Source organism: Streptopelia decaocto (genome assembly GCF_964273445.1).
Source record: "Streptopelia decaocto genome assembly, chromosome: 7".
Taxonomy (NCBI): domain Eukaryota; kingdom Metazoa; phylum Chordata; class Aves; order Columbiformes; family Columbidae; genus Streptopelia; species Streptopelia decaocto.
The window spans coordinates 11,008,926-11,033,643 of NC_138661.1; the positions used below are offsets into that span (position 1 = coordinate 11,008,926).

Here is a 24,718-nt window from a genome sequence, read left to right on the forward strand (position 1 = left end):
TCAGCATTCCTCTGTGGAGATTTGCTAACTCATCAGGCTTTGCTGCCAGATTACTTGCAATTAGATTAGGTGAGACTCTTACCTTGATAACCTGGGTGGTCATTGTAGGGTTTTTCCACAGTAAAGGAGACATTTAGGTACCTTTTAGTCATTACATTATCCAGAGTTTCATCATGAAAAGTGCTTTTTTCCCAAAAAAGAAAAGCCTGTGAGGGCCGTGATTTTAATTTCAGTCACACATCAGTGTAAACCTGGGATAAATTCATTAATCAGTATGAGATTTTTCTTTTTCTTTTCTTTTTTTTTTTTTTTTGAGAAGCAAATCTTTGAAAGTATAAGAAAGGCATTTCTTTCTCCAGCCATTAGGCAGAGGTACAGACGGGGACAAACTTGTCTTGGCACCAGGGAAACTGAAGATGGATTCTTTTTATTCTCACCAAGATTCCTACATACATTTATAAAATAAGGAAGTTGTGGTTGTTCAGATGCTGCCTTTTATTAAAGCTCATGCATATGCTACTCACAGGAAATGCTAATGCCAGTGTATGCCTCTATGTGACCTTTCCCAAGTACAAATTTGCACCTACTGATGAAAGAGAACCAAGTTTCAAAAGTCTGAAAGGCATTACAGATAAACCACCTCGTCTGGTCCTTTTCTAAATGTAATTATCAAACTCTATTGAAAACCAAGCAGGCATCCCGCCCTTCCTGCCTGAGAACCTCACTCCTCCAGTGTTCAGTCTCAAGGGAAATATATACATATAGATACTGTGCCAAATTGTGTCATTTCTTGCAAGCTCTTTTCCCTTGCGAGTGATTGGCCCCATTTCTCTACGTATTTGCGTTTCTAAGGCAGTCCTCAAATGTAACACTTCTCTTTTATATGTTTGATTAAATTTTTGTAGAGAAGATCCTTCCCTGGGCAACCCTCTTATCTTGTCCTTCCTCCACTCATCTGTGCTACTTTCTCCCCTCCTGACCATCAGTTTGCTTGGCTAAACAAATGGAACTCTTAATCTCTTTAGAACAGATTCTGCATCTCCCTGATTATTCAGCTTGCCCTTCTTTGCTCCCATTTGCTTCATCTTTCTTAAGCCTGATGCGCTGCAACTGTTTGTGCCATGGTCACTATTGAAAATAGTTGTTCCTAAGTCTGATTTATCAGCAACCTCCCTTTCACTTGATGTATTCCTTTTCTGCACATGGCCACCTAACTGCCAAACCCTTATCCTCCTTTCAGTTGTTCTGCTAAATGCCTTTCTCTCCTCCTCAGCTAATTCTCTATATGGAGTTATACCAAATTCACTTGGCATCCAAGGTTGATGGAAACTTCTCATTTTTTATGGGAGGCATATAAAAAATATGCAGTTTTCATTGCTGGAGTTTGCCTTGGTTAAGAAAATATTCAAACCAAGGCTCAGCTGCACCGGACTGGGAATTCATGGTAATACAGTTCGCCCTGAGGGAAATGGAAATGTTTCTGCTCTGTGACGACTGTTTCTGTAGTTTCTGTGCCAATGACCAATTATGTCTCTACAGAAAATGGCTTCTGTGAATACGCCCGTGGCTAGATGGATGGTATACAGTGTGTGGGGCTGAGAAGGGCAGAGTCACTCTAGAAATCAATAGGAAACAGAACTGCCTGGTTTTTTGTTCCTCATCCTGTCTCCTGGGAAATAGAGCAGATGCAGGATGAGGAGAGATGATGCTATTCCCAGGGGTTTGGATATGAATTTTCTCTCCTTGCTGCCTCCCTCTTCCCACAGCAAGTATGTACTGTGAAGGTTTTGCTTCAGTTTCAGATGTAATTCCTGCATTTTCTGTTGTAATTAAATATTTTTTAAAAAAATCTGCTCTATTGAAGCATTTTCTTTCCAGTTTACAGAGAAATCCATTGAAAGCTGTTAAGGTCAAAGACACACCATGGACACACTGGTCACTTCTGTATCTTTACAATGATACAGAAGAAAACAAGATACGTACATCACTGCTATCAAGTCTTAGACTTAAAACATTAGTGAGAGGGTTGCATCATTCACTCCTATGGGATGGACGGTGTGTTTATCTCTGCGGGCTTGTCTGCCTGTTACCTGAGAGCAAATATTCTGGAAGAACTCAATCTGTGAACAGTCTCCAAAGGGTCTAAAACAGTCTGATATGCCAGATGAGAAAAGGTTGAGAGAGCAGTTTTAAATCATCTTTGTGCCTTCCTAATCCTATCCTATTCGCTGCTCCCTGCATGATTAAGACAACCACAAGGACCTGCCTTCCACACGATAATTCCTCCCAAGAGCTCCATAGGGTCTGTCTGTAACCAGGCCCACCCCTGCTTAGCATACCCCCTGTATTAGGGGATGTGAAAGGAGGCCTTAGAAACTTTGCCGTGTATCTCCTTCTGATGAGAGGAATTCCTCATGCATCTGTGTGTAGGTGTCTTAGAGACTAGTATATAAAAAAAAAGAGGGGTTACTATGAATTTGTCAAGTTTGGCAGATTCTGCTGCATCGCACCATGTTCTGAAGGTTTCCCTTGTGCCAAAAAGGTTAAACTCTATTTGGGGGAGTTGTAATTTATACAGAAACTGGCTAAGAAGGCAGTTACCTCATCGGGATGTAGTTCATCACAGATATTCGGAGGCTACAATTTTGCTTCAGAGGACAAATGATTAAAGATAGGAATGAAAAGCAGGACACTCTGGCCCTTGACTGTGGTGGCCAGCTGGGCATAGTACAATTCACTGAAAGTAGAGTGTGTAGTAATTTCTTTCAAGGAAAAAATATCTCTGCCACCATGGTTCTCTACACCACCGGTGTCACCTAAACCACCTGGACTGTTTGACATGTTTTGATTACATGGAGCGGTTCATTCCTTTGCATCAGTTAACAACAGCCTCCTGGGGAAGTTCTGGGAAACTGCAGAAACATGCCATATGTAGTACTTTAGATTTTGAATCTGTGTATTCTAACATAAAATTATCACTTAATGTGGTTTAATGAAAGCTGAAATACATTCAAATTTCAAAGACATATATAGTGCAGTTTTACATAGTTTATCAAACACAACCTATTAAAATTAATGTAACTGTAAACAGGAACTGAAACATACCTCAGTAAACACTAGGAGAAAGCTGGGAACAACTGACATATATATAAATTAGCCATGAAAGTGAAATGTGCTGCCTACACAGTGTTACACTTGCTATTAAATGCTGAAGGGCCACAAAGTACACCATCACCATATGTTTGAAAACTGTCATGACTCACACAGTTCAGGCTGATGAATAATAATATCTTCCTTCATCAGTGTGTAACACTGACCAGAAATCTACCCAGTAAATGGTTCTGTAGTGCGCCACCACTTAACATGCCCCATATCCTTACAATTAACTACATAACCCTAAAAATGTTACTGCTGGGTTTATCATGCAGCAATGCAGAAAGCACTCTGAATATCTTTAAAGGAAGGTTCACACATTTGTCATTTCCCAGCCCACTCATTTTGCAACCAAAGGAGGTTGGAATGTTGTGTTACTGGCATTCTCATTAATTCCATTTACCTTCTTTCTCTTTGAATTTTTGGTTGTGAACTCTGTTGGGTGGTGCCCCAATACAAAGTTCATACTGTAAGTAAGTGAGATTGCTTTTCTATTTTACATGTAAACATATACTAGAATGAAAAGTTGACATGTCATTGTTAATTACATATGAAACTGAACTTTGAGTGCTAAGTGGCTGTTAGCTAATACCTATAAATTATAGACTTGAGACAGCAAGTAATAAACTTCTTCGCGGCCTTTAGAGAAAGTGTGAACCTCATGATTCAAAAGCCTGAGAAAAATCTTCCTGAGATGGAAACGTGCCCTGTCCAGTAGCAACTCTTCAGCCACATTCTCCCAGCATCAGCCTATTTTATTCTGTCCAACGCCAATCGGATTTATGGCTGCGATACCGTGGTAACTGTTAAACATGCCAGCAAGGCTCCAGTGTCACACTGAATAAACCCCTTTTCCCAACAGCAAAAGCAGCACCAGGGAAGCAGCAGCAGAGGAACAGAGCAAATGAATTAATTTTGAGCATCTCTTGTCAATTAAAATGACAATATCCTATGGCAGAGCTGATTTTTTCTTTGAAGTGAGCTTGAATTCTCTTTTGACACAAATTAGCACCTGTGGCTATTTACTCATATGTCAGCTTAGTATTTTGTTCTGGTTTTCGTGGTGGAATTTTTCATGAGGCCTGGAGAAACTGGAGGTTTTCCAGACATTACATTAAAAGGGAAAAACTATTTTGGTAAATGTGAGAAGAAGGTTGGTAAGTAAATCCAAAAGACATTTTCTTACATGTTCATTGGAATTTAGTTTCCATTTTGTCTTTCAATGTTGTACAATTTTTGACAATTAAGAGTTTTCTACCTAAGTTGTTATAGTTTCTAGAGCTACCAAGGTCAGAACTGTCTTGACTTGGTTTGTTACAGAATATTTGTGCTGTGTCACACCATCTATTTTCTGTGACACCCCAGAATAATAAAATCACTTGGAAAGCAATCAAGGCTGTCAATCTCTTTTGAAATTGGCAGTCCATGGATTTTGCCTTCTAATATAGCCTTGACTACAAAATCTGTTTTGCAAAACAACCCTCCCCCACCCCGAATCTAGACTTCTAATTATTCAAATCGTTCTAGAAATTAAAATCTGTAACTTTTTTGGAAGCCTTTAAAAGCAGCCAATGTACGCTACGCACTGATCCTCACATGAAAAAAATTTCCACAGCAGGGATTTATTACAAAGATGGAGCCAAAATTTGTCAACAGGAAGTTCTTTAACAATGAGATATGAGCAGTGGCCTGAATTTCTTATGATTCTGAAACTTGCACTTCGCCTGTTTATGTGTTTTGGCTCAGCTGGTGAAAGCTACCGCAGCCAATTCTGCAGCTGAGTCACACCGGTGGGTTCTGCGGAGGCAGCGGTGTGAGCAGAGCCCAGCCGAATGCCGCAATTCCTGACTGGCACGGGGGCTGCTGGAAACTCCTGCCAGTCGTGGCCCATCGAAGTCGCCTCAGGGCTGCTCCAGCCCAGGCTGGGTGGAATCAGCCTCCTGGCAGCCTCGGGAGGTGCCCACAGTCCTTCTTGCTGCCTCCTGCCATCTCAGGCCCCGTTCACAACACCCCTGAGGAGGAGAACCTGCACACACCAGAAAGTAAAACTGCTGTGCCTTTCCCTGCAAAATCTATGAAACTCAATTAAATGGGTGTCTGGTTTGAACTGGTAAAACACAAGCAGCTGTACAAAACGGGGACCATGTCTTCAGAACATTTACATGGCTTCTAAAACAGATTTCAGCTGTGGGTAGTCCTATAAAATAATATTTCTCCTGAGTAAGAACACACTTTAAAAGGGATCATGTAATTTTTTGCCTTCACTATTTCTCATCAAAAGCACTGCTTTTGCACTTCCACAGCATCTGCTACTTGAATGGATCAGTCAGCTAAATCTCACAATACTTGGGTAAATCTTAACCATTAATGAATGCAAAGTCAAGGCACAAAGAAGTGATTTATATAATAATGAATATTAACGACTATGTATTTCAGTATGATTACGGTAATCTACTTATAAATTCTCTTTAAGAAATAACCTCATAAGAAATGAAGTTACTGTGTCTCCATTGCTACTTCTTTTGGAGAAATGAAGCTGAATATTCAGTTATGGGGCTTATTATTCTGTGAATCAGTTTATAGCAATCAGTGGATATATTTTTTAATATGAAAATATCAATCATGCATATTACGGTTCCAGGCATATATGATCCTTTCCTGAAAACACTTCAATTTCCCGGTCTTTATGCAAAAGACTGGCCCACGGGCTCTGCACAGGATGGAAATGAAGTTCTTGTTTGGCTAAATCTGATTGCCCTGTAGAACACCAATCTTGGTTAGTGATAGTGGAAGCTGAAAACCGCAAACAGAACAGTCCCCTTAAAATGAGGCCAGGAAGGGTCAGATTCTAAATAACAAATCTGAGTTTTGGTCTAAATAGTTACTTTATCACCAAGAATTTTCAGTTAAATATATCTTCTCAGTAGTTGCTACCCTTGCTTCTAAAACTCCTAATGGAATTTAGAAATGCATTTATTTTTAAGATGTACAGTTCTCTCTTAATCATATATAAAGGTGCTACAATCACTTCACCCAGCCTTTAGTTGGTCTGCTTCTCAATCCCCATTTGACACTTCCTCTTACTCCTCTCATATTCTATCAAAATTAATGCTCCAGTAGAGAAATTCAGCAAAGAGCAAACCCCCACAGATTACCAGAACACAAGCACCCCAAGTCAGTACAAACTATGCAAAATTATTTGAATATTACCAAACTATTGTTGCTTTATTACGTACTTACTGAATGCATGAGACAGATTTAAAAGGCACATGCTGACACCACTAAATACGTAATACTGCTGTTCCTTCTGACAGGATTAGCTAAGTACCTAAATGATTGGCACACTCCCCTGTATTTTCCCTATACTCAGAAAACGTGCACAGAAAAATCACTCTTTGATCTATTGCACTAGCTTCAGTTGCTGCAGCAGGCCTTTGTATACATAAAAAAATTATTTTTAGTAGTCTGTGGCAGCTCCTTATTCTTCCTTTGATGTGCAGAGGATTTATGATCAATAATATCTGAAAGCAGCTGGCATTATTAAAACCTCTCTGAGTTAAGAAAAAAATCAAAAGTAATGTGACACTGGTGAAAACGATACGGCTTTTGACCATTTCAGAAAATGTAATTATCTCAGCAAATGTATGTGGGTTTGGTAATGAGACTCAAAATTTCAGAAGGATTATTTTTAATAACATCTTTTCACAGTGGATTTATTAGATATTCTAAATAAGAGCTCAACACTCACCCAACAGATAAATACCCCATTCCTTCAACAGGGGGTAGATGGAAGGACACAGCACTCCACACAGAATCTTCATGAAGACAACGCCGTAAAGACAAAAACTTCACTTACAAGCAGCTAAGGGCTGAATCCTGGCATGATCCATCATATCCTGATTAACTGGTTTTGTGTGATCAACACTAAAATTGCACATTCAGAAAACTGTATGAACTGTGACTGGGCTGAAGCACAATCCAAACCCTCCATCCGAATTCCTACATCTCCCCCACGCCAACAGTGGAACGCTTGTTGTATCTGCATGATGAGACATATTAATTCAACTGACATATAACACTTTTTTTTTCCTTTGGATTAGTTCTGGTAGTGAATCAATTCCCTGATCTGGTTCAGCAAGCAGACACAAAAATGCCTGTGTTAATAAAAGTGGGCAGCTCAGAAGAGGAAAATGCTTCTTTTGATTGCCCTCTGCCCACTTAAAGTGTATGTGGCCCTACCTTAGGGATCTGATGCACAGGCTGTCGGAACACACGGCGATCAACCACCAGTCCATTGGGGTTCTGGTCTCTGCCCTTCAGGGATATTTTCTTATATTATCCACTCATTTTTTTACAATGGAACTATTTATTAAAAGGGTGCGTTTGCATTGTGGTCAAAGCTTATATGCTGCAAGATATGATTTACTGTAAAGCCCCAAAAAATTACCTTACATAACCACAGCACACAATTTCAAAAATTTATTTTCCTAAAGAAATATGGCATTTTGTAACTTTTAAATAAATATGTACTTTTTATAGTACTGATGCAGTAAATAACATTCACAAATAATATTTTCCTCCAAGTGTTGGTTATCAACTCAGCTAATGCTACTAACGACTGTTTTCATTTACTAATAACACAACAGCTAAAACCACAGTTCAGTGACTGTTTTAGCCCCAATGATGGTGTCATAATTGTAAGAAACAGTGTGATCCACTACTATACCATTAAAATTTATTTCATCTTGCAAAGTCAATACTGACAAACCTCCTTCTGCTCCAGCTGAAAAAGCCTGTGAATAAATCACATCATGTTCAAATAAGACAAAGAGGTCAATGGCTACTGAGCTGACATTTCCAAAAGAACCTTCCCTGCAGCATAGCTTTAGGAAAACACACTTCATTTGACAACATACATTATTTCTAACAGAATCCTCTTAGGAGGTACTGTATATATATATAAAAAAATCGTCTCACTGTATAAATGGACAGGGAGAACATGCCAAGGAATGGAACTTCTTTTAAATTATGGATACATGGCATAACATTTCAAGACTTCATGTAAACCAACCTTTACATACCTTGAGGCCAGAAAAATCCCCCTCAAGCAACTTCTTTCAAGTGCCTCACAAAAACTGGTGAGAATAGCACGTTTTTTGAAAGAACTGATGCAGTAGAAAGCAGTATGAATTAGTACTAATGTTGTTCTCCTCCATACACCCAAGTGTACGTTTCCTTTTCTACCAAGATCATGTGACTGGCAATGCATCCGATTTATTGCTCAACAACTAAAATCTTTACCAATCATAGGTTACAGGAACTCTTGTCTAAGGGGGGCATGTTTATTTTAACTAAACCAAAAATATCTAAGATCCTATTGCACTAGTCATTTATATGAAATATCTTAATCGTCATTAAAAATAAGAAATAAGCACACTGAAAAGAGGATTATTCTAAATTTATTGTGTATATACTCACAAATTATACTTGTTCCTTCAAGCATGTTGTATTATTTGCGGACAGCTACTACCCCAGACAGACAACTGCTGCAAAATGAGGCATTTTTGTCTTTACATACTAATAATATGGTTGGTGGAGACATCATTCTCTGACCTGAGTTCATGTACAACATACTGATTTGCATGTTCTTTAGGAGCTATCATTCTGGTAAAAATGTGCCAGTTGTGATCCATCCCATTTAATGTAAACGAGGAACATCTTCTGAGAGTTTTTTCACTTATGTTTTGACTGGGAAATATTTTAGATATTCTTGGAATAAAAGATAAAGGAAATCTACATAGTGATTATAAATTAAGACCAATGTCAACTTTTATTTACATAGTTCAACAAACAGATTCAAGCAATTATTACATTAGTCCTTCAGATTCTGAACATCACTATAAATGAGTTTACAGCAGGCCTAGCCAGTGTTGCATTCTTCATGGAGCTGTGACCACTAATTTCCAACATTTTTCTTTTTCCAACGAAGCCACCTCAGAGCTCTCACCAGTGCTACTTGTCCCATGAGGAATATGATAGTAAAGTTACGTTTATACCAATCTCTAGGATTCCAAAGCCAGGAAAATCATCAGCACACAGAACAAGAACAGGAGAAAGATAACATGATTATATTAAAATATCCTTTGGCACTAACAAATGACAGTTCAGTCATAACCTGCATTTTCCAGTCTTTGTTAAATTAGAGTTAAATAACCTATGAAAAGGTCATGTGAATATCCACATCCATGAACAGGTTACATGTGGGCTACAGGGCTACAACCATTGAGAGCTTAACTGTAAAAAAGATAGAGATGTGTAGTTTTATGACCAACTGTATGTGATATCAGGTAAGATAAAATAATTGTAACCATATCTCATGTTTCAGAAGTAAAGCTATCTAGAAGAATTTCCTGCCAGTGCTCTCTACAGGTAAGATTTGTTTGTGCATGTATGAAGATGCGTGTGTTGGAAAGGGCATAGCTGGTCACCTATAAGGGTGGGAAAAAAAAAATAAAATCACACTTCAAAGACTAATTGTATAACCCAATACAGGAAACATTATCTTTCTAATGCAGTACCTTTTAAAGGTGACGCCTTCAATATTGCCAAAGTTAGTCTTTATATCTTTAAATAGGCTTATGAAGTGTGCCTGACTTCTGGAACAGATTCAATATATAGGTAGGATAGTCTACATCAGCCCTTTTTAGCCTCTGAGAACTTGCTTCAAGTTCTTGCCCCTGTTACAAACTAAAGTAATAATATAATTTCTTTCTAGTTTCTAACAAGGATCCCTCCCCCTTTTTGTAAAATTCTGCACAAGAAGCAACATAATATGCTTATTGTAAAACTAGCAGTGAATATTAAACACCAGGATTTAGGTCTTCCCTTGAGATCTCTGTGGGGAACCTTGCATGTACAGATTTAACATAAACCTGACATACTAACCTTTCAGTAAGGATAGCAGCCCAAATCACACCGACAAGCAGCACTGAGCTAACCTCTCAAACGTCATGTCAAATCAAAATATCATGCTAACATTGCAACTGTTTCTTTTCACCCTTCATGTCTCATTTCCCATATCCTTCTTGAATTTTTTCCCTAAACTAGACTGTATTTCCAGTCTAAGTACCCTGACCTAAATATTCATGGTGCCTATGCACACTCACTGCTTCAATTTTAACTAAATTTTAGAAGGTCCAACACTTCAGCGGCCACAGTTTTCAGGCCAGCTGGCAACACTGCAAAAGTACATACAGCTGATGGCATAAACACATTTTTGTAAATATGCCCCCTAAAAATCAGAATGCCTGTGAAAAGCTCCGCAGCTTTCAGGGCTGCGCAGGTCCACTTTGAAATTACAAAAATGCAGCTGACACCACCTGATTTTACAAGGCAGCAACAAGGAAGGTCATGTTTAGGCACAAAGCCTGAACTCTTATCAATGAAGACAGGACACTATCCTGAGGTCACTGCAACAATGACATCTGGTGACCAGTTTGAAGATAAACTATTTGCTTTCTCACCCAGCAGTTATAAACAATTTGTACAATCCTCCTATTAAAAATATTTACTTTCCATCTTTTCATGATGTTCCTTAGGTTTATAGTGATTTTTTCCCCACCTGTTGTCCCCCACAGGCAAGACAAGATGTGCATATTTGTTTTAAATATTTGTCACAGTAAAATTGTTCTTATAGTCTGTTATGGCATATGCACGATACAAAGAACCCTCAACCACCATTTGTTACAGATCAGTTATGGTGATGGTAGAATTCTCACTAGCGTTACACTAATAGCGTTACACCCAATAACAATTGATACCTTTGAGCCAAATAATCTTTCAATCCAATACAGAGAAGAAACTGCAGTTGTGGTTTCATATTCAGTGGGCAGCGCTACTGTAACCGGATTAAGCACTATCCTCCTCCAGCTCCCCATTCCTCCCTCATTTCCAGGCCAAGTGTGCAAAAGGTAAGGTGTGTTTGCAAGTCTTTTTTTTTCAGTTGTTTCAGATCCCCAGCCCAGTTTATTAAGTTGTTGTACAAGCAGTTACACTGACACAATGCAGTAGATGTTGTGAAGATGCATGGTGGATACCAGAGTACCCAGCTGTGGCTGAGGTTCTACACAAGATGACTTCAGGTGATCAGCTTACTAAGGCTTTGCCACACAAAACACCCTTAAAACTCAAGGCCAATCACTTTCATTTTTTACTAAATGCTTGCAAAATAATAAAAACAAGAATACTAAATATTACTCTCATTAAACAATTTTCCTTTGAGATGAAGAACATTTACTAGTCCTTATTTAACAGTCAACTAGAATCTGTTGTATAGATATTTCAACTGTTTTAGTCACATATTTATCAGTTTCAATTAGCAGCATAAAAAGACTCACGCCATGAAAGAAAGAAAGGGAATGCCTGTTCCTATCTCTGAATCACAGACATGAGATTAATCTCCCCACTCAATAAACAATAAGCAGTAGAACTCAAATCATAATGCAAATTTATGTCTAATGCTAATAATAGCATTTTTAAAAAATCATTTTCTAAAATGATAATTTCTGTTTTACCAATTATGGAAAAAAGTTTACTTTTTGAATCTGATGTATAATAGTCAATATAAATACCTTCTACCTACCTGTTATACTGCATATGCTTTCTAAAATTTTTACTTAGAAAGTCCTTGTAAAAATCAGCCATTTCTTCTGCATTCAGTGTTGCTTTTTTCCCTGCAAATAAGTTTTGGCATAACAATGTCAAGATAATCTTTGGATTCAAACACCGGGTTCAGATGCTGGAGAGCAAGGTCTGACTCCTTGCTCCTATGAGCTTCCTGTGTAAGCTTGAACAATTTAACACGCTTTTCTCTTCCAGCTTTTTGAAACTTATCTATGGAGCTCAGCAGGTTAAAAGTACTGATAATCTTGAAGCTGGCGTAACTCTTAAGCCCTTATTATTTGTGAAAGTGATGATGTTTATCAGGTCCTAGATTATTTAGGGAACTAATGGACCCTGATGAAAAAGTCCATAGGTGTAGGAGTATCTGTCCTTTGAGTAAAATTAATCTCTCACAGGGCTGAAGTCTCAACAGTGCCAGTAAGAGCACTTAGTAACTTAAATTACCCCCATAAAGCAAGCCAATAAATATAGAAAGAACACTACCCATGGCTGACTTCATGTTTTCAGACATATATTTATTTTCTGTTGCTGTTGATTAATTTCAAGTAACTTATACCAAAGAGTATATGTCCTATCAGATTTATGAACAATGTAGTAAACAATTATTTTGTGAAGAAATGAGTACAAGAGATGACTCTGAATACTCCACTCTCGTAAGCGGAATATAAGAGGAAATGGGTTCCCTCCACAGAACTTGAAAGGAAAACCTGTGGCTACAGCACAGAGGTAGAAGCCTGAGAACCAGCGAATATTCTCAACTCTACCAGATAATTCATATACAAACTTTCTGGCATTTTCAGTGTTTCTAAAATGAGGGTCAACTTTGAATGCCCCAGGGGACATGGATATGATGAGGGAGATGGAACTGTGATATTCAACTTGCTGGTGTTCCAAAATGCATTTTAAAGCTCCTGAGACTGATCACAAAACTATAAATTATTGATCAGTTTTATTTGCCATTATTTACAAATCTAGTACATTACAATGGATTAACATACTATGTGATAAATTCAGTCTAAAACTATTTGAAGGCTGCCTACTTTACACCTATAGTTAATTTGTTTCTTGATACTGGTATCAGCAGAACTGATCATAGATTCACTTATATTAAAAAGTTTTGTTCCAACTGTTCATATATATAGTTATTACTCTTATTTATATATATACACAGCTGTATTATAGAACAGAATTAATCCAACACATGCAACCAATATAATTTTATCTCTAAGGGATGTACATGCTTACTATTTTCTCTTTTACTTCTAGGATATAAAAACAAAACAACCCCAAACCAAAATCAAAATGGCAATATAAAAGAAACATTTTCTAAACACAAAACTTAATTAAAATTATTTCTCAACCACACACTGACCACCAGGATACAAACAGAAGAGAAAAATAACGGTCTGTGATATACAGAATGTCAGATCAGATGCTTTACTAAACTTAAATAGATTGTTAGTCTATGAACAAAATGTTCAACAATGGCCAATTCACTATTATTACAAAGGCAGCTTCTTTTCAGTTTCATATAATGAATTAGAAGCAAATATTTGACAGCAACGGTGCTCAGGCAGACAGCAGCTGCTGTCTCCTTCAAAGCCATCTTATTCTCCCTCAAGGAAATATAGTGTATTTGTTGTATACACTATGGACTTGAAGCCCAAGAGTGTGAATTTATCCATGCAACCATAACATGCACTTGAGGCAAACGCTCTATATGTTTAGCTCAGCCAGCTCACTGGGATGGGAGGTGTGAAAGGAAGAAGCCCCTTCCTCTTTAGACTACAGAAGGATTATATTACCTGGCTAGGATTTCAGCACATTGCCTCCAGCTCCTGGGAAGGAATTAGGGCAAGAACACATGATGTGACCCCCACATGCACATCTCTGAAGAGCTCCTCTCTTCCTTTTAAATCCTGCCCTCAAGATTTACTTGTGACAGAACACAAAGAGCACAAACTAACAAAATTCGAAGTTAAACAGAATTCAGAATGCATCCTAAGCTATAAACAAAGATCTCACTAACCTGTGTCATCTCTTATTTCCAGACCCTTGGCTTTCAGTCTTGAATAAATAAATTCTTCTTTTTCCTAAAACATGTTTTTCTACATTAGATTCTGATGTACTCAGTCCTTGAAGTTAACCATTGTTTTTAATCACATAGCAGTATAGTGCTTAACACTCTCTGAAATAACAAGCAATCCTAATTAAACATGGAAATGCCAACCAAATGTTTTCCTGAATCTAGTTAAACTGGTAAACTTTGTTACTTAGATCCTGCTACTTGCACACATCAATTAATTCATGCAAGTGTTCTACTGGACCATATAAAACATATATAGTTACAGCTGAGCTTCAGCATTGTTTGACAGCATCCGAATGTTAGTTTAGAAGGCAAACAGTGAAGATCCACTACATTGTATAACTGAGAATTTGAGCATATAGAAAACATGCAGCCTTAAAAAAACTGCAATTACTTAGATGGAAACAGAATAATCTGTACATAAGTTCATCAAACTTTAAAAAAAACCAGTTCTATGGAATTAAAAAACAAGCCTCATGTTCTCCGAGATCTTTGCAAGATTTGGGAGGATATGATGATCAAAGATCATCACAAATGATGGTGAATTACTGAACCACTATTATTCTTCCAACAAAATTCAGTGTCTCCTAACCAATGCTGCAGTCAGGAAAGATGACAGACCATGACTGAAAAGTCCCCATTTTAGCCTTGTTGGGGTGCACTGCCAGTGCAACAGGGCATGTACCTCATTTACCCTTGCTGATTACACCTAATTTCTCTCACTACAGAGCAAGAAAAGCTGCACAATCATTTTCAACAGCTGTTCTAGTCACAGACAGGTCTTATATATAGGGCGGCTAAAACTTTCAGTACAAGATGAGAAAACGAAAAAGTAAATATAATTATAGGTCAAGAGAGGTTCTCCTCCCCCTCTGCTCTGCCCTGGTTGAGACCGCATCTGGAATATTGTGTCCAGTTCTGGGCCCCTCAGTTCAGGAAGCACATGGAACTGCTGGAGAGAGTCCAGCGCAGGGCAACAAAGATGATGAAGGCAGTGGAGCATCGCCCTTATGAGGAAAGGCTGAGGGAGCTGGGGCTCTTTAGCTTGGAGGAGACTGAGGGACGACCTCATTCATGTTTATAAATATGTAAAGGGTGAGTGTCAGGAGGATGGAGCCAGGCTCTTCTCAGTGACAACCAATGACAAGACAAAGGGCAATGGGTATAAACTGGAACACAGAAGGTTCCATTTAAATTTGAGAAGAAACTTCTTCATGGTGAGGGTGACAGAGCACTGGAACAGGCTGCCCAAGGAGGTTGTGGAGTCTCCTTCTCTGGAGACATTCAAAACCTGCCTGGATGCCTTCCTGTGTAACCTGATCTCGGTGTTCCTGCTCCGGCAGAGGGATTGGACTGGATGATCTTTCGAGGTCCCTTCCAACGCCTAACATTCTGTGATTCTGTGATACACAACTAAACAGCAATAAAAAATGCAGGCTCTTTAGTTTTGTACATCATTTTAAAGGAACGAATGTAAAAAAAAATTTTTCCAAGAAGACCTGAGTGTTAAAAGAAAGTAACGGTGGGCAGAACTGAAGGCTGCCTCACGGAGAGCAAACCCCCTGACTTGGGGTGCGCGGGCACGGCTCACCTGGCGGAAGGCGCGGTTCTGCTGTGCCCAGAAGCGCTGGTTGCAGGCCTGGGCCTCCTGCCGCGCCTCCCGCAGCCGCCGCTCCAGCGGAGACTCCTCAGGGGGCACGTAGAAGATGATGGGGCGCAGGTTGGAGTGCTTGTCGGGGGGGCCGATCCAGTCGCTGCGGGAGTGGGGGGGAGGGCTGAAATCCACACCCTTCAAAATACAGACAGAATTCATCATGACCGTTTTACGCAAGTTTTGAAGAACATCCCGACTTGAAATAAATCCCAAAACCCCACACAACCTTAAAACATCTAAGCATAACAAGTTCAGAAATTATGCACGTTAATTTACCCTCACCGAAAACATTTAAAATTTACTTTTAATTTAGAAATGCACTATAGAGAAGACACCTTTTCCAACACCTTTTCATTTTTGCTTCACTGATATTCCACTTCATTAAACTATTAGATGGCAGGAACTGGCAGGTATCTAAGCTTCCCTGTAAGGAACATATAACAAAGAACTGTTGTTTTTACATAACTGAGGACCTGTACCCCCGCAGGGGGGAGGGACCAAGAGACATCAGACTATGAATCCTTAATGTAAAACTCACTCTCTTACCAGAATATATACTGACACCTGTATACATATTGATACTTGTATTTACAAATTAATTTAGGGTGAAGGGTATTGTATGTAAACTAAGCATCGGGGTATTCTGTAAACCCTGAAGTACCCAACCAATATGTTAGAGGGGAGAGAAATTGCTGCCAGGATTTTGGGGGGATATAAGCAGGGGCTTTTTGGTCTATTACGTGTGCCTACCTTTAGGTAGAGCACCCAGTGTTGCAATATCGTTATTTTAAAAAATCGCTTTGCTAAGAGATCCTGTCTGAGCTTATTATATTTGCAAAATAATTGTTTCCTGCATTCCTAATCCCTGCTTTCTTCGTGCGTTTTTGTGAAGGCGCACAAGTGTGACTGTTCAGGCCGGGTTTAGGAGGAGCCGGCTCCAGCAGCCCCGGACTCCCCGCTCCGTTTGTAAACCGTTTGTAAACCGTTTGTAAACCGTTTTCCCTCAGCGCCCGGGCCGCGCGGCGCGGGAAGGCCCGCCTGGTATTTACAAACACCGAGAACAGCGGAAAACACACGAACGACTAAAGGCGGCGGGAACCGCAGGCTTTTATCGGGACACGCTCGCCCAGCGACGCCCGAGGGGGGCACCAGGGCGGCTCCCCGCTTCCCCTCAGGCGGACACCCCGGGGCTGCCCCGCGCCAGGCCAGCTCCAGGGCGCAGGAGCTGCCTCTCCCCGCTACCGCCGCCCGGATTTACCGCGCTGTCCTGCCGCTCCCCGCGCCCAGCCGCGGAGCCGCCGCGGGCTGAGAAAGACGAGAGGAAGCAGCGGCGGCACAAGCTGCCCGCCCGCAGCACCCGCGCCGCCGCCATCGCCCGCCTCCTGCCGGCCACCGGCGCTTTACGGCGGTGTCGCAAACGCAAGGCCGCCCGGAGCGCAGCGCTGCGGCCGGGGCGGTGCTGGGGAAGGGGCCGCGTTGTTCCCGCCTCCGCCCGCCGGGGGCGGGGCTGCTCGGGTTCGCCTCCGCTCGGCCCCAGGCGCAGCGCCGGGCCGGGCAGCGGGTCCCTCGGCCGGGGCCGCCGGCGGGTGAGGTGACCGGGTCAGGGCGGGGGACCGGGAGGGAGCGTTACGGGCGGGGGCGCAGCGGGGGTTTGCTCGGGGAGCGGGGGCAGGCGGGTGGGGACGAGTCTCTCGGCAGGTGCATACGCGCCTCCCCCCCCCGGGTTTGTGTCCGGTTCCCCCCGCCCGGGGTTGTGTCCGTTCCTCCCCCGCCCGGGGTTGTGTCCGGTTCCCCCCGCCCGGGGTTGTGTCCGGTTCCCCCCGCCCGGGGTTGTGTCCGGTTCCCCCCGCCCGGGGTTGTGTCCGGTTCCCCCCGCCCGGGGTTGTGTCCGGTTCCCCCCGCCCGGGGTTGTGTCCGTTCCCCCCCCGCCCGGGGTTGTGTCCCCTCCCCGCTTCGTCGGGCCCCATGTCCGGGGTGGATGAGAAGTCGGTGCCGGGGGTGTCTGTGTGGAGCAGGCGGGTGCTGAGTGGGGAGCGCCGGCTGCGGGGCCTGTGCGGGGGCGGCAGCGCTGCCGGGGGCTGTGCCCGCCCGGGGCGGTCGCGTTTAGCCGCTGTTTTTCCCCGTGGCCGTGGGTGTCTGGGTTTGTCGTGCGTCGCCTTCAGCTGCGGAGCAGGTGGGGAATGGAGGGCTGAAGGTTGTGGGTAAAGGCTCAGAGCGGGTGGTGCGGTAACTACAGCATCAGCCCGCGCGGGAAAGCGCTGTGCCGCGATAGGTGAACGGCTGTGAAATATCAGCCAAGTGTTTGTTGTTTTTTTGGGGTTGTTTTGGTTTGTTTTCATTTTATTTTTCCTATTGCTGGCGATACTTAAAATAGCTGCAATACTAAGAGTGCTTTAGGATGTTGTGAAAGTTGTTAACGTGTTACATGCTTGTGTGGCACTTCATTAATCACGAGACCTGTTCTTACTTCCTGGTAGTCTGTCTGAAACTGGACGAAAGAAGAGAATGGATATGGGTAACCAACACCCCTCCATAAAACGGTTGCAGGAAATACAGAAAGAAGTCAAAGAGATCGAACAGCAAGTGGTTGTCTTCAGTGGTCTGTCTACTGATCCAGATTACAAGAAATTAGAAAGGAGTCTTACCAAACAGCTTTTTGAAATAGATTCTGTAGACACCGAAGGAAAAGGGGATATTCAGCAAGCCAGAAAGCGAGCTGCCCAGGAAACGGAGAGGCTGCTGAAGGAACTGGAACAAAATGCAAACCATCCACGCAGACTGGAAATAGAGGCTATATTCAAGGAGGCACAGTCACTTGTGGAGCGTGAGATTACACCTTTTTACAAAGGGGGTAACTGCATAAGTGACGAATTTGAAGAAGGTATTCAGGACATTGTATTGAGGCTCACCCAGGTGAAAACTGGAGGGAAAGTTTCTTTACGCAAAGCAAGATACCGCACTCTTACAAAAGTATGTGCTGTTCAGGAGATAATAGAAAACTGTGTAAAGCAACAGCTGTCCCTGCCACTCTCTAATGAGGCGCATCCTTCTGTCTCCAAAATTAACTCGGTAATGTGTGATGTGAACAAAGCAAGAGGAACTCTAATTGCACTTCTAATGGGAGTGAGTAGTAATGATACCTGCAGGCATCTGTCCTGTGTGCTCACAGGCCTCATTGCTGATTTGGATGCTTTAGATGTCTGTGGTCACACGGAAATAAGAAATTACAGAAAGGAAGTAGTGGAAGAGATCAATAAATTGCAGAAGTACCTGGACTTGGAAGAAGAAGCAAATTCTACTCACGCTTATGATTTGGCACAAAATCAGTCCATTCTAAAAATAGAAGAGATCCGCAAGAAAATGAAGGAAGTTAATTCTTTACTTTTAAAAACAGAGAATGCTTCTGATTTGTATTTGGGGTCCAAAGCAGAATTGCAGGGATTAATTGCTCACTTGGATGAGGTGAGTCTAGGAAAAAACCCCTGTATTAGAGAAGCCAGGAGAAGAGCAGTGATAGAAGTTCAAGCTCTTATAACATATATTGATTTGAAGGAAGCACTTGAAAAAAGGCAAATGTATCCTGAGAAAACTGCTGCTGAACATCAGTCTCTTAAAGCAGTTTGGACTGTTCTTGGAAACTTGTCTCAGATTCAGCAGGAGGTGATTTCATTTGATGGAAACAGAACAGATAAAAATTACATGAGATTGGAAGAACTTCTCACGAAGCAACTTTTAGCACTTGATGCTGTTGATCCACAAGGAGATGAGCGGTGTAAGGCTGCCAGAAAGCAGTCGGTGAAGCTTGCGCAGAATATTCTTTACTACCTGGACATGAAAACAGATGAATGGGAATACTGAAACAGCCATGGCCTAACACGGAAGAACATTTTTTCCTTTGGCATTTTATGCAGATCATTGGCAGCACATAATAAAAGTGGTGTGTTTTGTGCTTGCTTAAATCACAGAGATTGCATAAGCAGTTGACTTGGCTATATGTCTGCTGTCCCACGCAGTTACCCACTTGCCATGGCAACTGTCAGTACGCCGTCAGCAATTCTGGTCATTGCTATAAGCGAAGAAGTGTGATTCTCTGAAGGAATAGCTTAATACTTGATCAAATGGCCTTTTTTTTTTTTCCGTTTTTGTTTTAATAACCTTGTGCAATGTTCAGTGAATGCAGATTTTTCAAATATGCAGACTCTTGTGGTATGGCACTGGTGAAACTATTCAAAGAAGACTGGATGTGAAAATTAGTATTCAGGCATGAGGCTTCATCCAGCAACTTCATAGCAGTCTGGATATACTCTTAATGTGCTGTTATGACAAAGAGTATTAAGGGCAGAAACCTGTTGGCTTTTGGGTTGTGCTTGATTTATTCCACCCGTCGCACCTTTCTTAGATTTCTCAGTTAATGGAGCTATAATGCCAACTGCAAATTAGCGTTTACATGGGCAAAGCTAATTATGTCTACTTTTTGTAATACCTGAGCCCTCTGATTTGTAAAAACAGGTCTCCTGTTGGTGGAACCTCTTTCAAATTACTGCTTTAAGATACTGAGACTTGGAGAGGAAAATCTGTACATATATACTGACCAGATAAGTGGGATTTTGAGGATTTCACACTGCCATCCATAAACCCCTGAAAACTGCACCGAACTTTATTCAGTGGCTGCTCAGGTGTCTTTCTAAACTCTGCTGCTAGATCTGGTTTTGACGTGTCTTTTCACATCTGTTGAAAACAGAAACAGAATTCACTTTGAAGTGAATGAGCATTTTGGAATTATTTTTGTAAAATTAGGTAGCTAGCTATAAAGTTGTCCCTAATGATGTAAATTGTGTTACCTATTTCATACTGGTCAGGTGCGGCTTCAAGCATGTCTTGTAAAAGACTCGTGGCAAATGTCTCCTTGCAGCTCACTTAATTGTTTTAGTTACTTCGTAAATAAGCTTTCTTATACTATCATATGCACCTACCTTTTTATTTGTGGCTGCTAGTGCCAATCACATTTCTACTATAGCATGTTTTTTGGCATTTTTTTGAAGCATGGCATTAAAAGGAATTAATTATAAATATATTTAATTACAGATAATTTACACTTAGCTCTTTCACATCGAGTTAATGAATTATTGTTCTATAGATGATGATTTGCACCACTTTAAGGAGTAAAAACCATTTCAGATGTTAAAATAAATATTTTTAGATCTATTTTTGAGTCATGAGAGAAGACAATACTGTCTGTGAGAGACAAGTGCCTTTATGACACCGCTAACTTGCACCATCATATGTAGATACAGGAACTGTTTACTGGCAGCTTGATACATTTGTAATCTTTGCAAAATGGATTTCTTACATGTATATAATTCTACTATACTATAGGTCAAATTAACATAATACGATAGGTGACAGTTGTTCTATAGAGTCCTGAGAATGAGTATCGAATTTGGGAAATACGGATTCTGCTTAAAAACAAATGAATTGAGGTGGAGATGGGGAGCTTTGGGCAGGTCTTCTGTACCTGTTGCTATGAGAGGGAGATAATATGTTTGCTCTGTAACATGCTGCGAGATGTTGATGGAAAGCTGCATACCTTCAGAGTGTGAATATATTTTGTTTGTGATCATACTGGTGATTGCTTTATGATTTTACTTGCCAAGTATGATCTGTTTTTTCAACTAAGTGCAGTGCCTAAGGCAGAGTTTGGCAATGACAGAGTGTTTGTTGGAGGATTCTCTCTGCTCCTTCAGAGATACAGCCCTGTGAATTTAGCTCCCTGTACCTCAAAAAAAAATTCCCCTAGTTAAAATTCCGATCTCTATTTATATATTATGTGGCTAACACAGAATATTAATAATGTTATACACCTGGATTATTTTACTCATTTCAAGCTTTCTACGTGATTAAACCGCAACTTCTGATTTGCACTTTCATTTTTAGGAAATATAAGAATTAGATAGCGTAATGATATTATTCATTTTTCTTTAGTATTACTGTCAGGTCTGCAGTGGTTACTTGTAGATTGCTTTAACAATTTAGTGTCCGTGTTCTTTGGAGGTTATGTATAGCTTAATAAATGTTTGAACCTCTTACATAAAAATGAGTAAGTATAGTTTTCAGATCTGTTCTATTTTAAATTTCTATGTCTTTTAGCTTTTCTGAATGAATTGTTATGCCTGTGTCTCTAAGAAGGCAAATGTGTAAGGTTAGTGTAATTTTGACTGAGTTCAGTAGCAAGATATTATGTGGATTAAGCTTTTTTCCATTGTTCTGTAATCTAATAAATTGACTATTTAGATTTTATGGTAAAATCCTCATCTGGAATGTGATTAATTCATAGTTTTTGCATGAACGAAAATAATAAACTCAATATGCTTAACCAAAAGAATAATGCACAGATTTCTCAAAATCTTGCTTTTGTGCTGAAGAATGTAATTTCTCTGGTTTTTATATCCAAAGATTGAGGAACACAACTTTTCTTTCTGGTATGGCAGGCTAAAATAATCAGCAAAATGTAAATGGACCAAATTGCAAAAGCTTTCAGTTTAGTACTATACTGAAATATAACAACTTTGTGCTGTATAATCTACCTTAGAGCAAAATAAATGATTGCATATTTGGAGGAGAGGTAACCCTACATCGTGATTCCTATATGTTAATTGTTTTTCATTTTAAACTAGTTTTCTTTAGTTCTTTCAGTGTTTATTTTTGTTGTTTAACACTCAAAGTGTTTTTTCTGTGTTATCAGTTTGGAGGAAATTTTTGTTAAGTATGGTTCCTACTTTTTCAGTTTAACAGAAATTAGTGTATGTGCTCCTAATGGTGTATATATCTTGATTAGTTGCTGTGTAGGATCTGTTGTTTGTAAATACAAATTCAAGATTAAATATTGCTGTGTTATATTATAGATTATTAATACAAATACATTACCACGTTTTACTAGATTTTAATTTGAATGTTATGCCCTGCTGCCTTTCTCTATTTATTTTTGAATGTGAGTTATCAGAATGTAAATGACATCTGTCTTAGAAAAAGTGTTTTTATTAAATGTATAGACATATAGCTCTCTTCTTTTTATTTTTTCTCTCTCCTTTAAAAGTTTGCTTTTTCACTGCTGTTTTTATGACAATAAAGTTCTTTGTGTGGAAACTACTCCTGCCTCTACTTGCAAAATCTGATGCCTTTTGGTTGTCTCTACTTTCATTCCCTCGCATTAACATCATTACATCTGTCTTTAGCAATAGCTTTGCCTGCTCCTGGGCTTCAGGTGGGTGATCACTGCAAAAATGCTAATGGATATTTTAAGATCTTGCCACTTTTTGGCTGAAGGATGCTGCCTTAACAGATGAGCTTGCAAAACTGAAGGTGTGAGGTTTCTTCCTGTGCAAAGTCAACAGGGATTGAAGAACCTTTAGTAGGAGTTAAGCTAATCTGGTTTTAAACTGTGTGGATGAGGCATGTTCACATGATTGTTTTGATGGCTCGGTATGTTTTCTCAAGATGCAGTCAGCCAAGTTAGCAGCTCACTGCTGACGGAAATCAGAAACTCTATTTCTGCCCAGAAAGCCGCTGGCTTTGTGCAGTTTGTGCTGCTTCACCAGCTCCTATGAGCTGATTTAATCCAATGAAACAGGAGAAAACAAACTTAACAAAAATGGAGGAGGGAGTTTTCTGTGGGTTTAGTGAGTCGAGTTGGCAGGTAGAAAAGCTTCGTGTGGTCCGGAACTACTGCAAAATGAATGGGTGGGTCATGTGGCCTTGGGTTAGGGAGCAAATGTTAAGATTTTCAGTAGCAGTAAGTCATTAGATGAATTTTCTGCACAGTTAAATTTCTGGAGGAGAAAGAATGAGAGAAGGTGGCATCATCGGCTCCTACAGACAAGTAGGAATTTGCTGCTTTAGTAATAGGATATGATGCAGGCAATACAGATGAATCACATGCAGAAGATAAAACAGTTGCTTTCAAGTGCTCTTCTGTGTTACACAGAAAGTGTTCATGCAATAAAAAGCACAGGTGATCATGTCAAAGTACTATACACAATCTGGAAAAATCTTACCCAGAAGACATTGGATAAGAATAAGGTTTATAAAGGTTGAATGTTCCTGTAGTTAACAAGTTCACTGTATCTTATTTTCTCTCCCTTTTAACCATATAGCTTACTTGAAGGAAATATGTTCTTTGAAGACCAGTAAATGATCTGGGTGATGGCCCTGGGTGTTGGTCAGCTAGCTGCTTGCCTGTTTGTCTTCCTCAGCTGTTTACTCATCAAAGGAGGGAATTTGCCTTGCTGAGAATTTTGTTGTGTGTCTGGGACAGGTAGGTTTTGGTGCCTGAAATGGTTTAGCTGGAAAAACTCCATATTTTGGTTCCATATAGGCGTATCCTTTTCTTTGGAGAACTCTCAGCTGAGAACTTGAAGGAGTAGAAGGACTTCAGTGCTGAACCCATGGATCACAGGCCTGGGGGTTTGAGTTGGCTGCCAGCAGGAGACGTTGACATGGCAGGATCCTGGAAAATGTTCCTGCTAGAGAAAAATACTAGCAGAAATAGAACCAAATGTTCAGAGCTGATGTTTTGAGTGAGCTCTGTGCTTGTTCCCCTGTTGTTTATGAGCTTTCATTAGGAAAGCGGATTCTTGGGTGGATATTCCATGAAATACTGTCAGGCTTTCTGTTTTAGGTGACGCTGAGAAAATTATGTCTAAAGCTTTTGTGAGCCACAGTGGGGCATGTTCTAGTTGTTGGCTGGTCTGCATATCGTTCTGTTTTGCTACATGAAACAGTGATGTACATAATGTTCTCAGTTACATTAATAGGCTTGTCCAATGTCAGCTGAAAACTGGTCATTAACTGAAGTAGCTGAGGATGAGATGTACTTCTGCTGAGGGCTTTGCACTATGCTTGTCCTTTCTCACCACAGCGCTTGGTTCTTGGGAATGCCGAACACAGATGAATGTGTGAGTTGCACTGCTCATCAGTTCAAAAATAATGAAGACACTTCCTAAGTCTGCAAACTCTTCCTACAGGATATAAATTGTAGCAGAGTTTGCTATTAGAAATGGAAAAGTACAATGAGTTTCTTAATTGGGCCATTTTTCCTCAATTACTTGGCCAGACAAACTTCCCTGCCACAGGAGTTCCCTGTGAAA

The 24,718-nt window shown here is 40.5% G+C and overlaps 2 protein-coding genes across 4 annotated transcripts; one reads left to right on the plus strand and one right to left on the minus strand.

The window, feature by feature from the left end:
* Nucleotides 1-7,618: 7,618 nt before the first annotated feature.
* On the minus strand, nucleotides 7,619-17,083 carry COA8 (cytochrome c oxidase assembly factor 8). Of its 2 annotated transcripts, none has more exons than XM_082057920.1 (5): nucleotides 16,834-17,083; nucleotides 15,513-15,710; nucleotides 13,865-13,928; nucleotides 11,795-11,885; nucleotides 7,619-9,215 (listed from the first exon to the last, which is right to left on the minus strand). In XM_082057920.1, the coding sequence occupies exons 1-5, from the start codon at nucleotides 16,945-16,947 to the stop codon at nucleotides 9,110-9,112; spliced, it is 573 nt and encodes a 190-aa protein (XP_081914046.1). In that variant the 5' UTR covers nucleotides 16,948-17,083; the 3' UTR covers nucleotides 7,619-9,109. The 2 variants fall into 2 exon arrangements, with proteins under 2 accessions (XP_081914046.1, XP_081914047.1); XM_082057921.1 differs by lacking the exon at nucleotides 7,619-9,215 and adding an exon at nucleotides 9,222-9,641 and having other exon boundaries at nucleotides 16,834-16,977.
* Nucleotides 17,031-22,721, plus strand: BAG5 (BAG cochaperone 5). 2 transcript variants are annotated; one of them, XM_082057911.1, is made up of 2 exons: nucleotides 17,031-17,161; nucleotides 18,053-22,721. In XM_082057911.1, exon 2 carries the CDS (start codon nucleotides 18,081-18,083, stop codon nucleotides 19,431-19,433), a length of 1,353 nt encoding a protein of 450 aa, XP_081914037.1. In that variant the 5' UTR covers nucleotides 17,031-17,161; nucleotides 18,053-18,080; the 3' UTR covers nucleotides 19,434-22,721. The 2 variants fall into 2 exon arrangements, with proteins under 2 accessions (XP_081914037.1, XP_081914038.1); XM_082057912.1 differs by having other exon boundaries at nucleotides 17,056-17,166.
* Nucleotides 22,722-24,718: the final 1,997 nt, after the last annotated feature.

Coding starts and splice junctions, on each gene's coding strand:
- COA8 (XM_082057920.1), bottom strand. CDS start 16,947: ATGGCGGCGGCGCGGGTGCTGCGGGCGGGCAGCTTGTGCCGCCGCTGC. Junction 15,711..16,833: donor GGGAGCGGCAGGACAGCGCG/GTAAATCCGGGC, acceptor TGTATTTTGAAG/GGTGTGGATTTCAGCCCTCC. Junction 13,929..15,512: donor AGAACCGCGCCTTCCGCCAG/GTGAGCCGTGCC, acceptor AACATGTTTTAG/GAAAAAGAAGAATTTATTTA.
- BAG5 (XM_082057911.1), top strand. CDS start 18,081: ATGGATATGGGTAACCAACACCCCTCCATAAAACGGTTGCAGGAAATA.